The 27,266-nt window shown below is 39.5% G+C and overlaps 1 protein-coding gene across 3 annotated transcripts in view; it reads right to left on the bottom strand.

Annotated features, from left to right (window-relative positions):
• Nucleotides 1–10,639: 10,639 nt before the first annotated feature.
• The window catches only part of LOC140526329 (glutathione S-transferase A4-like), a 36,194-nt gene continuing 19,567 nt past the window's right edge, over nt 10,640–27,266 (bottom strand). For all 3 annotated transcript variants that reach the window (XM_072642460.1, XM_072642461.1, XM_072642462.1), the window contains exons 4-7: nt 18,981–19,113; nt 15,938–16,079; nt 12,793–12,921; nt 10,640–11,122 (exon numbers count right to left, since the gene is read on the bottom strand). In XM_072642460.1, coding sequence (XP_072498561.1) covers nt 11,000–11,122; nt 12,793–12,921; nt 15,938–16,079; nt 18,981–19,113 — 527 coding nt within the window. In that variant the 3' untranslated portion in view covers nt 10,640–10,999. The remainder of the gene's footprint in view (nt 11,123–12,792; nt 12,922–15,937; nt 16,080–18,980; nt 19,114–27,266) is intronic.

Here is a 27,266-nt window from a genome sequence, read left to right on the forward strand (position 1 = left end):
GATTTTCAGTTCCTGGTTTTCTGAAAAACAAGAGAGAACAAACTATCTGACCAGGACCGTCCTTTTAGTACTCCTGGCTCCACTGACTACAAGAGGAAAGCCCAGACTCTGGGGCCAATGATTCAGAGGGCAGATGGGGGCGGGGAGAAGAGGGAGGAGAATCATGTGGAAGGCAGGATTCAGACCTCCCATTTTCCCCAAATATGGGCTGAAGGCAGCTAGCCTCGGTCTGTTTAACTGATTGAAATGCATTTGGGACTTTGGTGAGTAGGAACTGATCAGCTTAACCTGGTCCAGGGTGGATATTTGAAATGTAAAGATGGAGTTTCTTTCATTGTATAAGGAATGTCTACTAGGATAATTTTTATCATTATATAAAAGTTGGACATCCAGGTGTGGGTATAATGGATCCTATATAATTTACTTTTTACTCCACGTGTTATTTGGGGCTTTTCCTATTAACAGATATAACTCAAGCCTTCCTCTAGGGAATGCATTATCAATACCCAGAAATCATAAATCAAATAGAAAAGTTTTCAGTTAGGTCCAACAAAATAAGTGGTATGGACATGTGCTTTCCTTTATGTAGTCAGCTCTCTGGTAAGGAAATTCCCTTTACTAGTAGCAGATCTGCCCTTGTTCTGGAGTTTTTAGTCTGAGAGTTGCCGGGGACACAGAGTTGAAGCAACTTGCCCAGGGTCACACAGCCAGTAGATGTCAGACGCAGGATTAGAAGCTAGTTCTTCCTGAGACTGAAGTGGTTTTTTTTATCTATATACCATGCCTCATTTCCTTTCCAGTGTAGAAATCCATTCCAATAAAATGTATGTTGTTACCTTGGCCTAAAAGTTCATTTCAAAGTAGCAAGGGAAGTAACCCCATACCTAAAGAGATACAATTTTACATAGATGCCCATGCTGCCAATGAGAATAGGAATAATCCCTGAAAAACTAGGAGCTCCCAGAGTAATGTCTCAGTTGGAATACCTTTAACAGTTCAGTTCTCTGCTATTGTCTGTGCCTCTCTGATTCTTTACCCTATTTCTAAAGTTGTGGGAGTTTTCACCTGGGGCTGGGATTGGGGCTCCTTCGTCAAAGAAAGTGTTAGCATTCTTGCCTGTCTAGGCAACGTTCCTGGAGTTAGCACCATTTTCAGTTACTTTGGTTACAGCCAGGCTCAGCCAGTGAACAAGGGATCCTTGATCTACTGCCAAAAAATTTTTTTTAATAATGATCAATCCCCTCCTTCAAAATAACTCTCCTAGCCTCCTAGATATTTAAGTTGGGAAGAGTAATTTCTATCACAGTTTTGGCAGATGGTATATAGGCCATTTAAAAAACATATTAAAGCTTTGAAAACCCTCCAGAAACCACTGAGCAACATTGGAAGGGAGAGGGCAGCGGTGGCAACCTCATCTCTGCATTTCTGTCACTGCCTCCAAATTCCTGTCTTCCTTCATCTATGGCAATTATTTATAAGTCAAAGCATCTGATTAAACAGAACATCAGAATCCCAGACTACTGTCCTTGCCAAAGCCACTTTTATATATATTATGAACATTAGCCTCAACTGAAATTCCCCTACCTGATCACAATCTGTCATCATCCCACTTCTCCTTCTGCCTTGCAGTCTTGTCCTTCATGCTCATTTTGATGTTCAATCTCTCTAACCTTCTGTTCTTTTCCATGTCTTCACCCTGCTGTGGTTATACTCTCCTCTCTTTGCCATCTTGACCTCCTGGCCAAGCAGTTCAGCTGTACACTGCCCTCTTCTCTCTAGTTCTCTTATTCCACTTAAACTATTGCCAATAAAGCCTTGCTAAGTTTCAGCCTTGGATTATTCCTACCATCCACTGCCTTCACTCCCATTCACATACTCCTAAAGCAACTGGAAAAAAAGTCATGAAACTATGCTGCCTTGGTCCACTATAAATTTTTGTTCTATGGTCTCAATTGGGACCTTACTGTAACAAGGTAATTTTTTTATATCTCCCCTAATCAGTTCACCATCCAATTCCCAGTTGTTTTCCCAAACCTATTCCTCAAGCCTCAAGCATCAGATGGCTTCCCTCTGCCCCATCAGCTGAGAAATTTTTTTCATAATTCACTGAAAAAATTGAGGTCATTCAAGGAGAGCTTCCTTTTGTTGCCAGATCCTTTCCCATTACCCAGATCCTTTCCACCAATATTTCCTTTATCCCTGTATTATATGTAGAGGAGCACTTTCTCCTTGAAAGGCAAATACCTCTATATGCACAAATAATTTCATTCCATCCCACTTTCTCCCATAGATCGCCCACTCAGCTCTGTTGTCTCAGTAATCTTCATTCTTGCCACTGACCACTTGCCTACTGCCTACAAAACTAAGAAATATTTTTACATTTTTAAATAACAGATTTCACCCAGGGGCTGTACTTTACTGACCCCTAGAAAAGTCAATAACAGTCTCAGAGAATATAATAAAACATATGCCCTCTCACAACAGAAAAAGAAGGGAATCCATACAAAATGTTCTGTTTGGTATTCAAAGCCATTCATAACCTAGCCCCCCTCCTACCTTTCCTGTTGTCTTATGCCTTACCCCTTCTACACACTCTTGGATTCAGTGACCCTAGCCTCCTAACTGTTCTACAGATAAGACACTCCAATTCTAGGTTCTGGACATTTTCTCTAATGCCCCCTGTATCTGGAACACTCTCCCTCCTGCATGTCAACCATTGACTTCCCTGACTTCCTTCCCTCAACTAAAATCCCACGTTCTATATGACACCATTCCCAACCTCTCATTTCTAGTGCCTTCCCTCTGTTTATTATTTTCTGTTTATCCTGAATATAGCTTGCTTTGATTATATTTGTTTGTATGTTCTCTCCCATTAGATTTTAAGTTCCTTGAGGTCACAGACTGTCTTTTGACTTTTTTTGTAGCCCCAGTGCTAGCACAGTGCATGGCACAAAGTAGGTACTTAATAAATATTGATTGATTGACTACTAGATAGCTTTATCTTTTATATATGCTTATTTATTTATTTTTAGTTTTCAACATTCATTTCCACAAAATTTTGAGTTCCAAATTTTCTCCCCATCTCTCCCCTCCCCCCACCCCAAAATGCTGTACATTCTGATTACCCTTTCCCCAATCTGTCCCCCTTTCTATCACACCCCTCCCTTCCCTTAGCCCCATTTTCTCTCTTTTCTTGTAGGGCAAGATAGATTTCTATATCCCATTACCTGTATTTCTTATTTTCCAGTGGCATACAAAAACATTTCTCAACGTTCATTCCTAAAACTTTTGAGTTCCAACATCTCTCCCTTCCTCGCTCCCCACCCATACCCACTGAGAAGGCAAGCAATTCAATATAGGCTGTATATGTGTAGTTTTGCAAAAGACTTCCATAATTAGAATAGATATCTTTCAAAGAACAAATTAATAAGTAGATATATTTTTTAAAATGAAGGGATCCAACTGCATCATCTCTGAGGTTCCTTCCAGCGTTGATATTCTGAATCTATGATTCTACTTTTTTCTTTTTAACTCCTCTCTTCTTTTAGAAATTTGCCTGTAGCTTATGCTGCATTGGTCTTTGATTACTCTTCATCGTTCTCACTAACAGCAAAAAAAAAAAGTTTCTATCAGTGTAAGTCCCCCCATGCCCCATTCCTACACACCTTTCTATTTGGAAGATCTTGGTGAGTTGTTCTGACTGAAAAAGAGTTATCACAGAATGACTAATGTGGTAAATCTCTCTGAACTCAATAAGATTGGTCGTTGGATGACAGATGGTCCATCACTAGACCTATGTTCATCCCTTTCTCTCCATTAGCTACCACCCTAGTTCATGCTGTCATCACTTCTTGCCTAGACCATACTAGCTTTCCAGTTGGGTTCTCTGTCTCAATAAATAATGCACCCATCTGACAAATCTATATCCTTAAAGGTCAGGCACTCAGCTGCTCAAGTATTCTAGAACCCTGCAGGAGACACATAGTCTGCAGACCTGACTTATCAGAGTGAGTGGAAATTGGAATAAGATTCCTCAGCATTTTTGTATAGGCTACATTTGTATTTCCAGCATTTTAGTAGAGATTGGCACACAGTAAGTGCTTAATGAATGCATGCTGAATTGAAAGTCCTTTTAGTTTGGTAGGGCCTGCAGACCTTGAATCCTGCTGACAAGGCTTTTGACAAGCCAGGATCCCCTCCATGCCACCAGGAGGCATCACAGGACAACTTTAATAAAGGAATGCATTGTATTAATGTAATCTATAATTAATTAACAAAGTTTGGCAGGCAATATAGGATGTTAAAGCTGAAGGAACTTTAGTCCAATCCTTTCATGAAAGATGAACTTTAGTCCATCCTTATACATGAAAAAAATAGGTGTAGATAAGTAAATCCCCCAAATCCCACAAGACAAAGTTCAGATTAGCACACAGGTCTGACTGCCTTCTAGTCCAATGGTCTTTCACCACATCACAACAGAGCAAGCTAATCTGGAAAATTAAAAGGGAGCATAGCTGTGTGCAGAATAGGGAGTTTATGGTGTTTACTTGAGATTTTTCAAGTTGGCCTTTTGAATTCTAAGTTTCTCTCCTTGAATTCTTGGCTAGATCCAGCCTGTACTAAAGAGGAAATAATGTTATCTTATGCTAATTTATTGCCTGTTGAAAATTCTCCTCAAGCCCAGCCCTGACCTTGGGGCACACACACAATTCAGTGTTTGGACATGGTTGATTAGGGTTATTCCTCTCCACCAGGATATTCTCACCTCTTGAGGTCTTCAGGACACTACTCCCATGTGCTTCCCTCTTATGCCACTCTTCAGTATCCTTTGCTGTATTTTCATGCATTTTTGACCCCTTCCCATGCACCACAAGGCTCTATCCTCAGCCCTCTCCTGCTCTCTTTATACTCTTTCTTCTTGGTGAACTTCATCAGCTAACATGGTTGAAATTATCAGCAGACAACTCCTAGAGATTATATACATATATATGTGTGTGTGTGTGTGTGTGTATAAAAATATATGTGTATGCATATATATGTATGTGTATATATTTGCCATATATATATGTATATATATATACACGTATACATATTCATTCCTCACTCTCTCTTCTGAGCTCCAGCCCCACATCACTATTCAGAATTTTCCAACTTACAGGTATCTCAAACTCAACATATCTAAAATGAAATGGGCTACTCTCGTTTAGCTTTTCTCTAAAACCCACCCATTTTCTTACTTCCTTATTTCTATTGAGGATGCCATCACTCTTCTAAACACTCAGGTTCACAAACTTAGAGTAATCCTCAAACTCCTCACTTCCTAATCTCACCCACCAGCCAGTCAGTTGCTAAATCTTACTGCTTCTACTTCCACATCTATCTCATGTTCACAGGTCAAGCCCTCATCAGGACTCTCACCTGGAGTGTTTCAGTAGCTGCTCAGTTAGAACCGCCCCCCCCCCCCCCCCAATCCCCCTTTTAGTGCTTAGGCAATTCTCAAAGACCAAGGGTTACAGACATCAATCTGTTTGTGTTCTTGAAGAGGGAAGTTTCACTGTGTGAGTTCTCTACATCCTACACCAACTAAATATCAACTCCAATTGAGAAAAAAAAGGAAAAGAGAGGGGTAATGGAAACATACAGATGTTGGAATCAAAGTCTAGGACAAGTTATCCTAGAGTATTATTTATAATTCTCCCAGTTGCCTAGCAGCCCTTTGCTGAAAAGCATTCAACCCTAATCTCAGGCAAAATCATTATGTTAACAGTCAATAAACACTGTATTTGACTCTGAGCTCCAAAAATATTCCATCATTAAATATTATTGTGTCATCCCAATCAGCCGGCTTAAACTCATGTAACCTGGTGGAGGAAACTTCCATACCTAAGAACATGGTGAAATAGGGAAATAACTTCCTAAACTGGAAGTTTTCAATAGATAGTATCAATAGTATTAGTCTCAAGCCAAATAGGACCCAATACAATGAGCAAAGCCCTTGGAAATTTGACCAAAATTTACCTTTCCCACCTTATGTTCCAGTATTAGCTGACCAAGTTTGAAGCCCTGGTATTAATTCTAAACTCTGTTGTTTGCTATCTTACACAACTTTGTCCAAATCATTTATACACTCCTGGCCTTAGTTTTCCCATTAGTAAAGTAAAGGAGTCAGACTAGATGATTGCTAAGGTTCCCTCCAGTTCTAAATCATATGATCTTTTGTGTCCCTTCAATAACTTCATATATATTATGGCCAAGCTGGACTTTTCACTGCTCTCTGAATATATGCACTGTTTACCCTTCAGGTCTTTACTCATGCTTTTCCCTTCTCCTGAAACGTCCTAACCATCCAGTTCTAATTCCTATCCATCCTTCAGGTCTCAGCTCAAACACTCTCTCTTGCAATCAGTCAAGCAACTAGAATTTATTAAATGTCTTCTGTCTATTTTCCCACTATTTTCTGTTATTGCATAGATCATTTTCCCTTCTAGCCTTTAAAAATGTAAATCTGTACCATATACGGTGGAAGCAGTGTTCAGAGCAATCTGGCAGATTCCCCTTGTTTTGACAGATTCAATCATGTGGTTTATGTGTTGCCTAAGGGTACCAGATTTGCCAGTATGGCTGTAGGTTTGGAAGTTCAGTGGCTTTTCTCCCAAGAATGGAGGAAATGGGGAAACTGGTTTTTTTTGGAACACAGCTCTCATAGTACATTCATACAAATGGGGTAGGGCAAGATTAATACACAAGTTAATATAAATCTTTATAATAGGCCTAACTAGTACAGTATAATTCTATCCTGTAAATCAACTAAAGGCAACATAATCATCTATAGAGAGTGGATTAATTAATTCTAATTTGCATAACTTTTATTCCAACTGTTAACTAAATCAAACTTGCTTCCATCCTATTTATCTTAAACATAATCATTGATACTCATAAATCACCATGAACTAAGTAAATACTGATTAAATTGAATAGGGGTATCAAAATTATTCTAATAGGAAGATGAATATCCTAGACTTCAGGCCCAGCACTCTATCTACTGTGCCACCCAGCTGCCTTTACAGCTTCCTTTTTTTTTTTTAAACTAATTATTCTTGCTAACTGGGTGGTAAACGCAGTTGCTTCTATGCTGCTAAAGGAATCACAGATTTAGAACTAGATGGGATCTAAGAGACTCCATCACTATGCCAGTGAAGAAAGGAGGCTCATAAAGCTTAAGTCACCTGCCCAAGGTCACACAGTAAGTGAAGAGACAGGCTTCCAATCCACATTCTCTAAATCCAGATACATACTTTTCATTGCATCACACCTGCTAAATTGCAGAGTCCAATCCCTATCTACTTTTCTTTTTTTTTTTTAATTTTCACTTTAGTCATGGTATAAAAAGGTTTTAGGACCAATGGGAGGAACCATGAGAAAGAAGAAACAGCAGAGAGAGAGAGAGAGGAAGGGAGGGAGGGAGAGAGGGAAAGGGGGAGAGAGAAAAAAGAGAGAGGGAGAGAGAGAGTAAGAGGGAGAAGGGGAGAGAGAGAGAAGGGGAGACAGAGAGCACAAATAGATCTTCAGTCTGGATTAAGAATCCATAGTTGTTTTTCTGGATGTGGAAAGCATTTTCCATCACAAGTCTTCTGACATTGTCTCAGATCCTTGCATTGCTAATAAGAGTTTAGTCTATCATAGCTGATCATCACACACTGTGGCTCTTACTGTGTACAATATTCTTGTTCTGCTCCCCTCACTCATCAGTTCATATAAGTCATTCCAGGTTTTCCTGGAGTCCCCCTACTCACCATTTCTTACAGAACAATAGTATTCCATTACATTCATATACCATACCTTGTTCAGCCATTCCCCAGTTGATGGACATTCCCTCAATTTCCAATTCTTGGCCTCCACAGAAACAGCTGTTATAAATATTTTTGTACATGTGGGTCCTTTTCTCATTAGTATGATCTCTTTGGGATATATCCCTAGAAGTGGTATTGATGGGTCAAAGGGTATGCAATTTTATAGCCCTTTGGGCATGGTTCCAAACTGCTCTCTAGAATGGTTGGATCAGATCATGACTCCACCAACAATGCATTAGTGCCTACCTACTTTTCAAAGTTTAGTCAAAATGCCACCTCCTCTAAAGAAACCTTCCTTTGTCCACTCATGGAGAAGTGATCTCTCCTTCCTTTGAGCTCCTGTATTTCTATTATAGGGCTTTCATGTTCTATCTTATCTCCTCCACTAGATTATACATCTATGAAGTTTTCATCAGCTAGAAGTAATTAAATAAAATAATGGACTTAGAGTCTGGAGAGATATGGTTTTGTGTCCCAGCTTTTGACACTTGCAAGCTATGTGACCTCACCTCTCTCCGTGCCTCAGTTTCCTCATTTGCAAAATTGGGAATAACTACATATGCATTACCTACCTAATAGTGTTGTTATGAGGGATGGGTTGTGTAACCTTTACATATAAAGGTGAATTGCCAATACTACTTTGTAAATACCTTTTCTCACCTTTCTATCTCCCTTAGGGCTTTACATATGTTTTATACTTGGTAGTCATTCAACAAGACTTTTTTTTTTTTTTTGGAAACCATATCTCCCTAACTCACCCTGGCTGAAAGTGCGGTAACCACTCATGGGTCCAATACCAATACTGACTAGCACAGAAGCTTCATTCAGCTTGCTTCATTTTTTCTGACCTGATTGTTTCATTGTGGCTCTTGAGTCACCATTTTTAATACTTGAATAAATGTGGCACTGAGTCCATTTTAGCCCCATAGCAGCTCAGAATCCCTCAATTCCAATTATTCACCAGCCTCAGTTTACCAAGCAGTAGGATCTATTGCTGTGAGCCACCACACCTAGATCAATAAAACACTTGTTAAATGAATGAGGTGAGTTCCTCAGCTGGCCAAAAAAAAAAAAAATCAACAAAAACCAGAGGCCTCCTTCCTCCTGTTGTTCAGTCATTTCATTTGTTTCTAATTCTGTGTAACCCCATTTGGGGTTTTCCTGGCAGAGATACTAAAGTAGTTCTCCATTTCCTTCTCCTGCTCATTTTACAGAGGCAAATTGGGTTAAGTCACTTGCCCAGGTCACACAACTAGGAAGTATCTGAGGCCAGATTTGAACTCAGGAAGATGAGTCTTCTAATTCCAAACCCAGTGCTCTATCCACTGTGCCACCTTAAGTTTTCTCAATGGTATCTCCCAGAAGTCCGTAACTGTGGTCCTCTGTTCCCAGGGTGAACATCCCTTAATTGCCACTTTCTTACACTTGGGAGTACAAAGAATCTAAATTGGAGACTGGAAGTAATGTACTTCCCACATTATTTGCCATTTATGCACCCAATGGACTGAATCCTAGTTCTGGCCCCAGAGCATTGTTTATGCCAATGGCCTCAAACCATCTGCCTCACATTTATTCTTGTAGAGTCTGAAGGAGTTCTCCCAGGTAAGAACTGCATGAGTTGGCAGTAGGTAGGGGCCAAAATTAAGATAGGCTAACTTTCTTCAGGTCGCAGATAGGTTTTTAGTGGCTCGCTTTCCAAGGTATAATTAATGATTAAAGTATTTGCAAAAAAAAAAATTTTTTTTTAAAAGGGAAACTCCAATTATTATCAACTAATTACACTTAATACTTAAGATTTTTATTTATCATGATTTATCATGAAATCACATTAATGTTAAAAAAAATTAGTTTGCTAAGTGCTACAAGTTTTAATACATTTTTCAAGTTTTCTTACTGTTTACATTCAGTTAATGGCTTATATTACAGTTCTTGATAGCAGTTGATCATAATTTGGAATCATGTGTGAAATCGATTTCCTTAGGAATCTGAAAACTAACCTTAGCAGCCATTTCATTTTCCAAGTTTACTTTCTTGAAATACCATTGTTCCCTCCTGAGATTTTTCAACAATTTGAAAACTTTAATTTGCTTTTCACTGGTGTCCAATTTGCTTTAATCAAGTTGTTTTGACTTGAAATGGCAATGAAGATTGTATTCCTTCCCAACAGCTATTACTCCTCAGCAAACAAGGCACAATATTTTGTGTCTCATGTAAGTAAACAAGTATCTATTTGCCTATCTTGTTTCTCTTTATCACCTATTTTACAAAGTCTCCTCAAAAACTTAAATGTTAGAAACAAATAATTTCCCTAGCAACTGCTCACATACAACAAAATTGGCTCTTTGGTCTCTAGAGAGCAGTGAGATATTGGGAGAACGAATAGCAATGGGAGCCTAGGAGGAGAAAGAGAATTTTATGGAAACTAATTAGAGCTGAGTGAGGCTTTGGATAGATGACAGCGTATTGGTATGTCCAGGTACGGCTTCCCAGCAGCTTGTGCATGAGCCCTGATGGTATGCCTAACACTGCATGTATCAAGTGCTTCCATATTATGTTTAAGATGTAGAATTTCATTCTAAATTAACAGCTGCTTGAAAAAACAATATACCAACATGGCATATATTGTCAGACTTCATTGATGTGCTGACCAGTTTTCCTGTACTGCTTTATTTTCCTTTTTTATTTTTTATTTTAAGGGATGGTTTTCCTGGTGGGGAGAGAGAAAGGATTTGTTAGGAAATAAAGGTAATATAAAAATAGCAATAAATTTTAAAAAACCACACCACAAAGACACCTTTAAATTTAATAGCTTTGCATTTGATTTCAACTTTTGCCTTTAGTAGCATCATTAGTTTTGTAGTCATCTAACATTTTGTTTTTAGTACGTAGACATAGGTTTCAGCAATCCACTATGCTAACTTTGTGCTATTGATAACAATGTGGCTACAGTCTTTATACTCTTTACTTCATAAAGTCATTGATAAAGAACTCAAAGGGACCATCAGGTCACTTCCCTCATTTTACAGATGAGGAAACTGAGGGCCAGGAACAAATTATAAGCATCAGAGGCAGGATTTGTATACACAACTTCCCATTTACAAGCTGATACTCTTTCCATTTCCTAACTGACCTACCACTACCCTTGGCCATTAAAGCTGCAGAACCTTCTTCACAGTAGCCAAATAGTGGTCATCTGGTGGGGGTTTCCTCTGACTGCCAGGCTGAAGGAATTTCTTAATTGTAGGGATGTTGCTGATTCTTGTTTTAAATGACTAATTCAAGGGGGAAAAAAAGATAATTAGGAGGTGAATTACAAAAAAATACAACTCACAAGGCAGATAAAAAATCTACCTAAATGTGTAGTGGCCTTTGGACCCAAGGTATTGATGGAAATATTTGACCTACGTAGATTGAAACATTGTGTAAGAAGGAAAAATAAGGAGCTAAATCAGCTTCTTAGTGGAAATGAGTTTATCTGATTCAAAGAAGTTCACTACTCACAGATACCAAGAAGAAAATGGGTTGTGGGTACTACAGAGGAGAGCTAAGTTTCAGTACTGGGGAAGGGCAGAGGCAAAGGTCAGAATATAGTCAGTCAAGAAACACTCACTAAGAACTTACAATGTACCAGGCATTGTGCTAAGTTCTAGGGACACAAAAAAAAGTAAAAAATCTGCCCTACTCTCCAAAAGCTCACATTCTAATAGGAAGACAATAGGTAGGTAACTATGTACATACAAAATATATAATAATAAATCATTTTTGTTATTCAGTCATGTCTGAGTCTTCGAGACCTCACTTAGGGTTTTCTCAGCAAAGATCCTAGAGGGGTTTGCCATTTCCTTCTCCTATTCATTTTACAGATGGGGAAACAGATGGGAAGACAAGAGTGACTTGCCTAGGGTCACCCAGCTAAGAACTATCTAAGGCTAGATTTGAACTCAGAAAGAGGTGTCTTCCTGACTCTAGGCCCCGGCATTACATCTACTAGCTGCCTAATAATAATACTAACAATAATAACAATAACTTTTATATGGGATCTAGTATATGCCAGGCACTGTAAAAATATTATCTCCATTTTACAGATGAGAAAACTGGAGGTAAACACAGGTTAAGTGACGTGCCCAGGGTCATACAGCTGGTGTCAGAGGTCACATCTGAATTCAAACTTCCTAACTCCAGGTCCAGTGCTCTATCCAGCATACCATATAGCCACTCCACTATTTTACACAGAGTAGACAAAAGTTAGTCTCAGAGGAAACATGCTAGGAAGGGAAGGGGAGGTGAAGGGGAACCCTTAAAGGCCACCTCCAGCAGGTCAGATTTGATATAAGTATTGGAGAAAACCAGGGACTATGGTAGCCAAGAGACAGAGGTGGGTGAGGAAAAAAACATAATCCATGTCTGGGAGATAGCTAGGATAAAAGCACAGAGTCTAGAATTAGAATAACATGTAGACCACTATAGCTGGAAAATAAATAGGTCACTGCTATGAAGGGAGCTATGAGATTGGCACCCTAGGCAGCTAGTGGACAGCATGGGACACTTGGCATGACATAGAAAGGGGTGTGAGTGAAATGACTTTGGTAAGAGCAGCACTGAAGGCAATCTCTGTAGAAAAAAATTTTTTTTTTTTGCCTAGGGTCAGTCCTTGATTCCATTAAAAAAATAAAACAACACCCTTGCAAATTGTTAAACAGTCAAATTAGAGGCCTAAAGGATTTAATCCTTTCCCTATCCAGAAGATGTCTCCAAATTAGATACGTTAAGAACAAAATCCAAACAGAGACACCCAGCTGGTCTCCTTAATTTCTTTTGGATACCACTACCTGGAGCCTAGGGATTAACTTGGATATGTCACTTCTATTTTAATCTTTGTTCCTGTTCATTTCTTTCAGGGTTTCCTCCTTTTTCCCTCCTTCCCCCAAGTTTAACCATTTACCTGTAGCAGAGGATATTCAGAGAGCACAGTGGCACACAATTCTTCTACCATTAAAATAACTTCCAGCAGATGTATGTCTGCCCAACTAAATTTGTTGCCAACCAGATAATCTTGTCCGTTTTTCAAAGCCTGTAGAAGGGAAAAAGCAAAAAAAGGATGCTGGATACAAGTAAGCCCTATCTGACCTTGGCTCGATACACACTAAAGTATACCATTATTTACTCACTTGGATTATAGTTGTTTATGTTCACTGTTTTGGGCAGGTAGGTGGCAAAGTAGATAGAATGATGGGCCTAGAGTCAAGAAGACTTATTGTCCTGAGTTCAAATCTGGCCTCAGATGCTTACAAGTGTGACCCTGAGCAAGTCACTTAACCCGGTTTGACTCAGTTTCCTCATCTGTAAAAATGAGCTGAAGAAGGAAATGGCAAAACCACTCATGTATTTCTTTACCAGGAAAACCCCAAATGGGGTTACAGAGTCAGACACAACTATGCACTATGAGTCTTCTTAGGCAGAACACACAAAACTGGGTTCTTTGCTTCAGCTTTTCCTTAGTTGGCAAAGTAAACCAAGGTTTAATCCTCATAAAAGCTCTTGAGATACTGCTTCATAGTATCATGGATTTAGAAATGGAAGGGACTTCAGAGGCCTTCTAATCCAACTCCTTTATTTAGAAGATAAGGAAATTCTCACGTGTACAAAAATATTTATAGCAGCTTTCTTTGTGGTGGTCAAAAACTGGAAATCGAGGGGATGCCCATCAATTGGGGAATGGCTGAATAATTTATGATATATGAATGTAATGGAATACTATTGTGCTATAAGAAATGATGAACAGGAAGATTTCAGAGAGGCCTGGAAGGACTTCTATGAACTGATGCTGAGTAAAAGGAGCAGAAGCAGGAGAATTTTGTGCGCAGTAACAACCACAATGTGTGAGGAATTTTTCTGGTAGACTTAGCTCTTCACAGCAATGCAAGGACCTAAAATGTTCCCAATGGGCTTTTGAGGCAAAATTCCTTCCACATCCAGAGAAAGTACTATGGAATTGGATCGCAGAATGAAGCAAATCATTTTCTCTTATTTTATGTTTTGTTTGGTTTTGGTTTTGTTTTTTTTCATGGTTTCTCCCATTCATATTTATTCTTCTATGCAACATGACTGAGGTGAAAATGTATTTAATATGAATGTATGTGTAGAACCTATATAGGATTACATGCTGTCTCAGGGAAGGAGGGGGGAGGGAAGGAAGAAGGAGTTGAGAGGGAGAAAATCTAAGATACATGGAAGTGATTGTAGAAAACTGAAAACAAACAAATTAATTCAAAAAAGCCCAAAAACAATACAAACAAAAAAAGAAGATGAGGAAATTGAAGTGGGGAGATAAAGTGATTTGTCCAAAGTCACCCAAGTAATAAGTGACAGAAGCAGGATTGGAGCCCTCAGCCTCTGACTCCAAATCCCATGCTCTCTTTCCAATGTACTGTTGTTGTTCAGCCCTTTGTTTTCAAAGAGGACCAATAACCTCACAGGGTGATGTCTTGACTCTAGTGAATTGGATTTAAGTGAGGCAGAGTTGCTCAAAGCCTCTCTCTTCTCAAGTCCAGCGACAGGACAAAAATCAAGACAACTGGAGATGGCCGGGCAGTCATATTCCAAGTGTGGCCAAGCTCTAAAGTACTCCATGGTACCTGCTTCAGTTGCCTTCATGGCCACTACAGCAAATTGTCCTATTCACCCATTCCACCAGGGGAAGTCTTCACTTGGAGTAGACATCCCCCTAACTCACCTATAGGTTTGAGGTCTATTGGCCTCCTTCCAGTGTACTAATCACAAAGTGAGTTCCTAACTGGCCATCCCCAAAGTGTATACTCTTGGCCAGGAAGTTCATTCAACCCAAATCTGTATGGTGATCTTGCCATCCAGAACAAGCAACATGAAGTATGTTGTTCAAATCCACTTTTTAAGACAAATTTAGTTGGGTGAGGGAGATGGACTCTAGGATACTGTCCTGTGGAATGAAGGCAGAGACCTTGGGATAATGAGCATCAGGAAGGGGAAAGCGTGGGATAGAACTGGAAAAGTAAACTGAGCTGGTGGAGGAAGGAGGCTGTTGGAAAATAGGTTTTTGTTGTTGTCAAGTCTTTTCAGTCATGTCTGACTCTTCATGACCCCATTTGGGGTTTGCTTGGCAAAGGTACTAGGGTAGTTTACCATTTCTTTCTCCAGCTCATTATACAGATGAGGAAACTGATGCAAACGAGGTAAAGTGACTTGCCCAGGGTCACACAGCTAGTAAGTGAATGAGGCCAGATTTGAACTCAGCTCCTCATTACTCAAGGCCCACTGTTCTATTCACTTTGACCCCTAGCTTTGCTTGATACATGTCGCATACTTTCAAACTCCTAAACTCATTCAAACAGTTCTGTCTAAAGTATTAAAATCTTTTTTTCCCTTAATTTCATAATTATTCCTCACCCTCAAAGCTTTTTGATAGCTTTTGGCCAAAGATCATAAAGTTCTCATCTGATATCTCCTCCTTGTAAGACAATATACAAATATTCTCTTTTGGGTCAACCTTTAATTCAATCCATTCCAATTCAACAAACAGTTCTAAGGGCGCACTCTCGTCAAAGCAAAACAGTCCTTGGGTTCAAGGAGTTTACATTCTCCTGGGGAGGGGATACAAGATGAACAGAGATAAGTTCAAAAAGCAAATGCAAAGTAAACTGAAAAGGAAGAGGATGGGGAAGAATTTACAGATGGACTTTAGAAAAGGGCTCCTGAATTATGCTTTAATGAAAGCCAGGGATTTTGGAGACAGAAATGAGGAGGGAAATGTATTCTAGACCCTGGTGGACCTATGCAAAAGCATGGAATTAGGAACTAGAATGTTACATAAAGGGAACAACTCTCAGGCCAGTCTCTCTGCAACAATAAGTAGGTTCAAGACTAGAAAGAGAAAAAGGAATTTTTCATTTTTTAAAAAATTTATGGATTAAAACAACTGTTTCCGTAATATAGATGATTAAGGAAAAGAACCTATATGTTCTAAAATGTTTATAATAGCTCTCTTTGGAGTGCCAAAGAACTGAAATTTGTCATGACAGAGCATGTGAAATCCTTGGCTCACAAAGATTTACCTTTTCAAAGACAGGGAAATATCGGCTTTTGCTTTTCTCCAGGATAAATTCCATCTCCTTCTTCTTTTCTTCAGCTGGCTTGAAATAATGTGTCATAATCATAACCATTAGGTCCTCGATGCCATCTGTATACATGTTAATCCTGAAAGCAGAGCATTTTAAGTTTCATTCAAAGCTATCCTTTTGGAGCAGTTAATTTCTGTACCAGCCTTCTATGCTAATTAGTAGGTAATGGGTTCATAGTTTTAGAGCTGCCTGCCAAAGACCTTAGTTTACCTCCAACCCCTTCATTTTACAGATAAGGAAACTGAGGGAGAAGTAAAATGACCTGCTCAGTTGCCCAGATAGGGACTGTCTGAAGATTCAAACCCAAGTCACGCATGGCACATAGTAAGTGCTTGATGCCTTGACTATTCACTACAACACACTGGCAGGAATTATGTTTTCCTAGCCATCATATTTTTATGTCTTGCATTTAGGGGCTATGAAAAGGGCTTGATCTGGGCCAGACTTACAAGAGAACTTTGGCAATAGTGATGAGATTTCAAGGGTGCTGAGGAGTGACCCATGTTAACCAAATACCTTTTGCAACTGGCTTGCTGATGCCCATAACTCTACATCATCCTTTCCTGAGTAATAAAGTACAAAAATAATTCATTCTAAGATAATCATAAACACAGCTGTGCACAGAACAAAGGCTAGGTACACCTGGACATACTGGTTCACTTGGAGAGATCATCAACATCACAGTGTAGAGACTAGAGCACACAACTTGGAGTCAAAAAAGACCCGAGTTCAAATCCTTCCTCAATCACTAATTCTGTTATCCCCTCAGTCTCAGTTTCATCTGAAAAATGGGAATAGTAATGGCACTAACCTCAGAGAATTGTCATGATCAAATAAGGTAATGCAAATAAAGGGTTTTGAAAACATTAAAGTGACATAAAAAGGCTATTACTAACATCATCATTATGGGATTTTTTATTTTATTAATTGGGGGGAGTAGGGAAGTTCTTTCAGCTAGGACATTTTTGAGCTGGCTGAAATCCAACCCATGGGATGTGACATTTTACTTAAGACCTCAAATAAGCAGCCAAAAAATGAATCAGGGCTTCCCAAGTAATTTGAGGAAGATTTAGCTGATGCTGACTCTGTAGGCATTTAAATCTCCCCTCTCAGCCAGCTCACTGTGAACCTTCTAAATATAGTCTGTAACTTGACTTATTTTACCTGTAGAATCTATTCAGTTAGGCTTGTTTCTTTAGGGATGTATGAGATTATGATTCTGTTTTAAGTTTGCTCAATTTTTATGACATAGAAGAAGGCATGAGATTGTAAATCTGCCTTAATTTTTATAGCCTGAAAGAATACACAAGATTACAATATGTAAAAGAATTATTTCTCTGTCACTCTGATGTAATTTTATCTCCTAAAGGCTTCTTTATAATCCTAATTATTTTTCTACCTCCTGAGCCCATGCTTAAGCATACTAAAACCTCCCTAATTTCTGCATTGTAGAAGATTTATTTTGGCAGCAGTGACCTACCACAGGAACTCAAAAAGGAGATATTTCTTACCTACCATTATCCTTTCCAGAGAAGGACAAACACTAATGCTCACCCCCAATGCCTTCTAGAACAGCTGGCCCAAGCTCCATGCATGCCATTGAAAATGAGCTCATACCTGGCTTTGCCTCCCACTGCATGCATTTATTACCTCGGGGAAGTCACTTCTCTCTGGGCCTTGGTGACCTTATCTCTAAAATGAAGGAATTGGAGTATATCAAATCCCTTTCTGCTCCAAATTCTTTTATCCTAAAATATTTCTGGGATACATAACATATTAAGCCCCTTTAGATAATTTCATCTCAGTTTTCTCCTGTTTATCTGAGCCTTCCCTGGGAAACAGATTTTGGTAGTAGGGACAAAAGGGACAGTGTCAGGGAGGGGGGGGAGCTGTAGAAGAGAAGCTAGGGAAAAGATCCAGAAAGGAGAAGAGGTGACAATAAAGACAAAGTCTGCCCTTTTCTCCAATTTTCCAACTAAGAAATTATCAAAAGATATGAACAGGCAGTGTTTTAAGGAAAGAAATTTAAGCTATCAATAGCCATATGAAAAAATGTACCAAACAACAAATAAATCTGAGAAATGCAAATTAAAGCAACTGAAATTTTAGTTCCCACCATCAAGACTGACAAAGTTGACAAAAAAAGGCAAAGGACAAATGATGGAAGAACTAGGGTAAAACGGGCATGGTAATCTACTGTTGGTGGAGCTGTGATTGGTTCGATAGTTCTGGAAAGAAGTTTGGAATCTGCCCAAAAGTTACTGCACTGCACATTGCCTCTGACCCAGCAATATAGCTAGGCCTATGACCAAAGAAATCAAAGAAAGATCCATATTTTTTGTGATGACAAAGATTTGTAAACTAAGGAAATGCCCATTAATTAGGGAATGGCAAAACAAATTATGGTATATGAATGTAATGAAGTGCTCTTGTAAAATAAATGAAGATGAAAGAAATGTTTTCAGAGAAATCTGAGAAGACTTATATGAACTGATTCATAGTGAGGTGAGCAGAACCAGAAGAACAATTATTCAATAACCACTACATTGTAAAGAAAACAAGTCTTCTGAATTCTGATCAGTGCATCGACCATGATTCCAGAAGATCAGTGATGAAGAATGATGCCCACACCTCCTGACGGAGATATGATAGTCTAATTATTCAGAACAACTCATATTTTGGGGCATGGCCATTATAGGATTTGGTTTTGCTCGACTGTGCATATTTGTTACAAGGGTTTTATTTTTCTTTGGAGGTGAAGGATGGGAAGGGAGGGGTGAGAAGAAAATGAATGCTTTTTAATGGAAAAAAATTAATTTTAAAAATTTCCCTAGGGTCAGTCCCTGATTCATCCTCATTCTCTTCTATCCAATCTACCCTCAGCTTGGCCTCTTCCCAAAGGCTGTAACATCAGAATAGGTTCTCTATTATGGGGAACTTGTGCCAAAATCAAGTAAAAGCAGAGCTGATACTGTACAATGTTGTTTCTTTCAAGTCCTTCCCATATAGGTTGTACTTAGCTGCCAGGTAGCTAAGAATGGCTCGGGTCTGAGTGAGTTTCATTCCATCAATTTCGACCAAAGGCACTTGTTGAAAGAGCAGAAATCCATCTGTAGGATGAAAACAGACAAGTTCATTCAGTCTCTTTTCATGGCTGTCGGAACTCTTAAAGAAATACATTTGTTTTTAATCTGGATCACTAGTTAGGACTTTCTATAGAGTAAGAATCTGCTTCTATACAGTAAGAATCTGCTATAATTCTCTTAAGGAACACAATTATTTCATTGCCTTTCATTACCTGTGCCTGGATGAATAAACACTGTAGGTAAAGAAATGTTGTACATGATTAATATGGAAACATGCTTTGCATGACTGCACATAAATAATCTATATCAAATTGCTTGCCTTTTCAATAAGGGGTGAGGGGAGGGAGGGTAGAAGGGAATTTAGAACTCAAATCTGTTTTAAATGAATGTTAAAAATTGTTTTTACATGTAATTGGGGAAAAGTAAAATATTAAATAATTTTTTAAAAAATAAAGATTCTTTTAAAAAACAATGTTGCAAAAATGGGTTTCAAGTTATGTTGTTACATAATGTTCAGAACAAGAATAACAATCTCACCAATGCGTCCTCAGCAATATGTTGATACTTTTTTCCCCCAGTTTTAATGCCTGATTAATTTCTCAAGGGAAAATAAGAGTTCCAGACAAGGACTTAACTGACCTGGGCCCTAGTTCTGCTCTGCCATTAATTCGCTGTGATCTTGGGCACAGCTCTTAACCTGGACTCACAGATTTGTTTTTAAAAATATTTTAATAATTATGTTTCAATATAATTGGCTTTCTTAGTAATCCTAGGTATTTTATTCTATGCATTTAAAAACATAATTCTGGAAAGGAGTCCAGAGGCTTCACCGGACTGCCAAAAGGGTCCATGGCACACAAAAATCCCTGGTTTGCTGTGGTTTTTCAGTCATTTAATTATGTCCACCTCTTTGTGACCCTATAGATCATAGCACACCAGACCCTTCTATACCATTTCTCCAAATCTGTCCAAGAACCCTGGTTTAGATAATCTCCAAAACTGCTTCCAGCTCTATCAATTTATGAATTTGCTGCATGCAGAAAGAGCACTCTAGTCAAAAGACTTCAGTTCAAATCTTGCTTCTGATGCTTATGACCTGTGTGATCCTGAGAAAGTCATTCACCTCCTGGGGCCTCAGTTTCCTCATCTGTAAAATTAATAGGGCTGAAATAGCCTCTGAGGTCCTCCCAGATCTCAATCTGGGATACTACCATAGCAAAGGGGTGTTTAAATTAGCACCTTCTTATGTCCCCACACAATAATACCGTCTTAGACCTTTGAAAGGGCATATTACTTTTAATACACTTCGTATAATGCAATTTAACATGTTACTTTTAAAATCAATATAATTAACAGTGTATTAAGTATTAAGTGTGCCTTATGGATAGAGGGCAAACCTTGCAAGAAGAAAGAACTGCCCCTTACATATACTAGTTGTATGACCATGGACAAGTAACAACTCAGCATCTCCCATTAGAACAGGAATCCTTAATCTTTTTTGGTATTGTAGACTCCTTTGGCAGTCTGGCGAAGCCTATGGACTTTTTCTCATAATAATGTTTTTTTAAATGCACAAAATTAAATACATAGGATGATTACAAAGGAATCTAGGACCAGCTAGGTGACACAATGGATAGAACATTGGACTTGGAATCAGGAAGACTCATCTTTTTGAGTTCAAATCTGGCCTTTGATACTTACTAACTGTGTGACTCTGGGAAAGTCAACTAACTGTTTGTCTCAGTTCCCTCATCAGTAAAATGAACTGAAAAAGGAAATGATAAACCACTCCAGTATCTTTGCTAAGGAAACACCAAATGGAGTCATAAAGGGTCAGACAGGACCAAAATGACTGAACAAACGCTAACAAAACAAACCTTAAAAACATTAAATAAGTGTAGGTTTTTGGTGTTATTATCAAAGAGATAGGGGCATAAACCTGTTCATAAGCAACTGAAGAAAGAGAATACTGAGAAGAATATCTGAGTAGAAAAATAATACTTCATACTAACATGTATTTCAAACACATCATCTCACTTTGATTAGTCAACCTGTGAGCCAGGTAGCAATTATTATACTTCGAATGAGGAGAGAACCTGTCCTGCCCAACACAAGACATCAGATACCAATCTGTTGGAAGTAAATCAACCTGAGGGAGGCCAGTAGGTTCAAACAATTGCCATGCATTAACCAAATCTTCTATATTTTCATAGGATACAGAAGCTTATTCATAGAACTTCCAGATTAGCTGTTTTAACAGAACTGACTCAGCAAGTCATTTAGTTTTTCTTCCCCCATGAGCTAGCTAGACTCTTATTTTTACTGACTGACTAAACTGATCAATTATATTATCATCATACAGAGACTGTTGTTCAATTGTTTCAGTCGTGTCTGAGTCTTCCTGATCCCATTTGGGGTTTTCTTGGCAAAGATACTGGAATGGTTTCCCTTTCCTTCTCCAGCTCATTTAACAGATGAGGAAACTGAGGCAGACAGGGTTAAGTGACTTTCCTATTAAGTGTCTGAGGCCAGATTTTAACTCAAGTTTTCCTGACACCAGGTCCAGCACTCTATCATATCATACAAGGGCTTAATAATGTATACTCTACAGAGTAGAAACTAGTATAAAACAATTAAGGTAATGTTTTGGTTACCAATATCCTGGGTGCCTCAATTCCTGTTATCTATACTGAGTCCTACATACACCTATATTTCCACTGATTACCTGCCCCCTCTCTCAGGTCCGGGTGTGCCAAGCCTAAGGGTCTTAATAATAAAGCACTGAAATTGGAATCAGGATGATCTGAGTTCAAATCTTGCCTTTGACACTTACTTAAACAAATAATTTAATCTCTCTGAGCCTCAATTTCCTTACCTAGAAAATGGGGGTGATAATGGCACCTTCCTCAGAAGTTTACTTTGAAGACCAAATGAGGCAGTAATATATGTAAAGCCCACTTTGCAAATTTTAAAGTGATCTATAAATACTATTGCTGTTGTGCTCTTCTCCCACTACAGATGGGCTGAACCAAGTCCGCCTGACCCAGGGATCCATGCCAAAGTGGAACATAGTGCAGTAATAAAATCAGCTCTCCTCTGACCATATGGGTTGTTGCCAGCCCTAAATAGTAAATGCATTCCCAGCTCTCTCTGTCTTTCTCTGTCTCTCTCTGTCTTTCTCTGTCTCTCTCTGTTTCTCTCTCTGTCTCTCTGTGTCTATCTCTCTGTGTCTCTCTCTGTCTCTGTCTCTGTCTCTCTCTCTGTGTCTCTCTCTCTGTCTCTGTCTCTGTCTCTCTCTGTCTGTCTCTGTCTCTGTCTCTGTCTCTGTCTCTGTCTCTGTCTCTGTCTCTGTCTCTCTCTCTCTCTCTCTCCCTCTCCCTCTCCCCCCCGCCTTTCTCTTCTCTCTCCCTCCGCACTCCTTGGAGCCTTCAGAGACTTTGAGTTCAAATACCGACTTTGCTACTCATTACCTAGGTGTATGATCTTGGTCAAGTCATATCCCTCCTATCTGGGACTCAGCTAGGTGGTACAGTGGATACAGCCTCAGATACCTACTAGCTGTGTGACCTGGACAAGTCACCTAACTGTGACTTGTTTGCCTCAGTTCCTTCATCTGTAAAATAACATTATTTACCTCCCAGGATTGTCGTGAGGCACAAATGACATATTTTTTAAATACCTGGCATATAATGCTTCCTTCCCCTTACATTCCCTCCTACCCCAAGTTTCCTCATCTATAAAATGAGGAAACTGGATTATATGACTTCCAGGATCCTTTGTAAGTCTAAATCCACAATTCTGTAAACTTTTATGATCCTGCGCAAATCACTTCCTTTATGGGGGCCTTAGTTTCCTCATCTGTAAAATGAGAAGATTGGAAGAGATGGCCTCCAAGGTCCCTTACAGTCTTCGATCTGTGGCCCCATCAGCCTATCCACCTGCATGATTTTAGCAAGTCACAAAAACCTATCTGGGCCTAACATTCATCATGCCCATCATCGCTAACATTCCTACAGCACCTACTGTGGGCCAGAGACCTTGCTAAGCACTGTACAATTATTATCTCATTTGAGCCTCACAACAACTCTGGGAGGTAGGTACTATCATTATTCCCATTTTACAGATGAGGAAACTGAGGCACTTAAATGAAACTTAAATGACTTTCCTAGGGTGACACATCTTGCCAACTGTCTGATGCTGGATATGAAATCAGGTTTTCCTGACTCCATACTTGGCTCTGGGGTTAGACTGGATGACTTCCAAGGGTCCATCCTATTCTAGTCTTATGTTTCTTCTCGCATTCCTTCCACTATTTACTGAAACTAGCCACCTTCTGAAGAAACCATGCCTCTGGTGGCCCACCTACGTCTGATTTCTCCTTCTGTTAAGACATCCTGACACAAAGCCAGGCCTTCGTGCTGCCTCTTTCTGAGATTATCATCACTCAGAAACAGCTCTTCTTTAAAATTCTCATCATCCTGTTCAGATCCTTATTGCTATCTTTCATTTGTCATCTATGGGGTCACTATCGCCACCCCACTGCCATCCAGACTCAAAGACAATATCTGATTCAGTCTTCTGCCTGCACCCTTCACATACATCCCATTTCAACTCCCACGGTTCATCTCCAAACAACCTCAGTCATAATCAAACACAGTCAGGCCACCCCCAGAATTATTAGTTACTGGTTACCTATCCATCTATTTTACCAGCTATCTGATATTTAGCCAAGATGCCAATCACGCACTCCCAATACTGTTATACTTTGGTATAGTGTATACCTTTCAGTATGTGCTGGGATGATAGCCCTCAGCATACCATTATAAAGAAGGAAAGACAGATGTGAAGGCTTCTTGATCAGACCACAATACATGGGCCCTGACATCACCTCATTCCAGAAGCTCTTGAAATGTGTCGGCATATAATGTTTCTGGTTCCACAAAGGCTGAGTCTACCACAGACATCCCTAGATGTGCCTGGGGTCCATTCATGGAAGGAAATATGAGTGGGGGGTTGGTGTAGTTATGGTCTGGGAACATCAGGGTGTATCTATTCTAAGTGATGCATTCCTCACAAATGGGGTTTGTCCATCTGGAGCAGGTCAGCATGCAACTCTAGCAGCATAATTATAAGACAGAGTAGAACTTCAGCTTATTTTTTGAGGTCTGTGAGAAGCAAACTGAGAGAGTGATTTTGTGATAAACAGATTGGAGACAGGCCAGGGTCTAGTCAAGCTTGGGTTTACAGTAACCTTTTCTATTATAAGGCTTTACTAAGATCACAGGGTTGAAAAGGATCTCAGAGGTCATTCAGTTCAACCCCCTCATTATACAGATAAGGAAACTGAGGCCAAGAGGTTGTGACTTTCCCAAGGCTCCTCAGGTAATAAGTGGCAGACCAGGAATTTGGACCCAGATTCCCTGGTTCTCCCTCCAGTGCTCTTTCCTCTGAACATGCTGGTAGTCAACAAAGAGCACAGTGGAATCTCATCTTCCACTTACTTTTCAGTCAATTATGTAACTGTAATAATGTTGTCTCACTACCTGTCACCTTCTGTTAACTTTATAAAAGATGTTCTCAACATAGATTATTCCCATAAAAATGTTTTCAATAAAAAATATTGACATATACTGTCTGCCTGAGCTAGGCAAATCATTTAACCTCTCAGTGTCCAGCCCTCCCTCACTAAAATCCAATTCACTTGCATATCACGGCTTCAGAACGCACAACAACCCCAGGCAATTCACTGAAGCAATGAATCACAAAATTCATGCCAATGTGCGTTAGTAGAGGTGTTCCTCTTCATCGTGTATCAATGACATCATATGTCCAGTCCCCCCCCAAAATTAGGTCTGTGACTTGACTCACTGATATTTTCCTGGTCACTTTTTGTGGAGAGGAGAGAATAACAGTAAGGATTGAAATATTTTCTAAGATTTCAGCATCCTCCTTTTCTCATTGTCATCATCATCATCATCATTGTCTCCCCAGCACTCTGAGGGTGTCTTGCATGTAGAGGCACTAAATACATTAGATGAAATGCTCAAAAGTACTTCCCATCTATCTGTACAGATGATGTGATGTCCTCTGGGAAGGACCATAATCCAACCTCCTTTAAAACTAAGCCTTCCAAAGTATGCCCAAAGGGCTACAAAAATGTGCATACCCTTTGACCCAACTATGTCGCTTCTGGGACTGTATCCCAAAGAGATCACAGAAATGGAAAGGGTCCCACTTGTACAAAAATAATTGTAGCAGCTCTGTTTGTGGTGGCCAAAAACTGGAAAACAAGGGAATGCCCATCAATTGGGGAATGGCTGAACAGGTTGTGGTATATGAATGTAATGGAATACTATTGTGCTATAAGAAATGGTGAACAGGAAGACCTCAGAGAGGCCTGGAAAGACTTATATGAACTGATGCTGAGTGAAAAGAGCAGAGCCAGGAGACCTTTGTACACAGCAACAACCACAGTGTATGAGGAATTTTTCTGACAGACTAAGTACTTCATTGCAATGCAAGGACTTAAAAAAATTCCTGAATGACTCTTGAGGCAAAATGCCTTCCACATCCAGAGAAAGAACTATGGAACTGGATTGCAGAATGAAGCAAACCATTTTTTTGTATTATGTTTTGTTTTGTTTTATGGTTTCTCCCATTCATTTTAATTCTTCTATGCAGCATGGCCAAGGTGAAAATGTATTTAATAGGAATGTATGTGTAGAAACTATATAAGATTGTATGCTGTATCAGGGAGGGAGGGGAAAAAAATCTAAGCTATATGAAAGTGGTTGTAGAATACTGAAAACAAAATAATTTAATAATAAAAAAAACCTAAGCCTTCCAAGAAGCAAGTTACTGCAGCTGTTTTTTCAGCAGCTCCAAAGACTGACTAATTATACTACCAACTATCCCCAATCATCTCCCAGCAAAGCTACTAACCAAGATTCCCAAGACACAAGAACAGGATGGAACTCACTGAGACTTTGTTTACGTGGTGGACTTATATATCAAATAAGAGCTCATTTTTTATGTTATATTTATATCACACACAAAAAATCAACTGGGGGGGCGGAGCCAAGATGGCGGGGTACAAAGACACACATACTCTAGCTCTTCCCCCACAGCCCATAAAATACCTGTAAAGAAAGACTCTCAACAAATTTTAGAGCAGCATGAAGCCACAGAATGACTGAGTGAAGGAGATTTCTGGCCCAGGGTGACCTGGAAGGCCAACAGGAAAGATCTGTTGCACCCAACACAGAGTGGAGCACAGCCCAGCCTTGGTGGCCAGCACCAGAAGGAGCAGGGCCAGAGTAGGCCTTGGGGGTGGAATCCCCAGCAGCAGCAGGGGAGGTTCACAGATCCCTCAATCCACAAATGCCAGAAGCAATTTTAAGATCAGTGAGAGAGCTTTTTCACCTCTGTGACCAGGGAGCAGGGTCATCCCCCAGCCCCAGCCCCAGGTGGTGGCGGAGGCAGCAGCAGGCGGCAGCAGCTGCAGTGGCAGTGGCCTGGCAGGCATTATTGGAGCCTCAGCTTAAAGCCATTGTGGGAATTGAGCAGCTGATCAGAATTTCAGTCACAAGCTAGGTCAAGGAGTAAACTCCTCTCCCTTGATTGTGCCACCTTGGAGGAACTGAGAACTTACAGGTCCCCAGAGTATACCCTCCTCTTGACAAAGGACCCAAAAGTCAAGTAAATGGTTGGGAAAATGCCCAAAAAATGGAAAAAAAATAAGACTATACAAGGTTACTTTCTTGTTGAAGAGGTATTCTCTCTCATCCTTTTGGATGAGGAAGAACATCAGGGGAAGACATAAAAGTCAAGACTTTTTCATCTAAAACAAATAAATAAGCAATGTTCCCAGGCTATGGAGGAGCTCAAAAAGGATTTTGAAAATCAAGTAAGAGAAGTGGAGGAAAAATTGGGAAGAGAAAGGAGAGCAATGCAAGAAAATCACGAAAAGCAGGTCAACAGCTTGCTAAAGGAGACCCAAAAAAATGTGGAAGAAAATAACACCTTTAAAAATAGGCTAACTCAACTGGCAAAAGAGGTCCAAAAAGCCAATGAGGAGAAGAATGCTTTAAAAAGCAGAATTAGTCAAATAAAAAAGGAGGTTCAAAAGCTCACTGAAGAAAATAGTTCTTTAAAAATTAGAATGGAACAGATGGAAG

This window comes from Notamacropus eugenii, chromosome 2 (assembly GCF_028372415.1).
Source record: "Notamacropus eugenii isolate mMacEug1 chromosome 2, mMacEug1.pri_v2, whole genome shotgun sequence".
NCBI lineage: Eukaryota > Metazoa > Chordata > Mammalia > Diprotodontia > Macropodidae > Notamacropus > Notamacropus eugenii.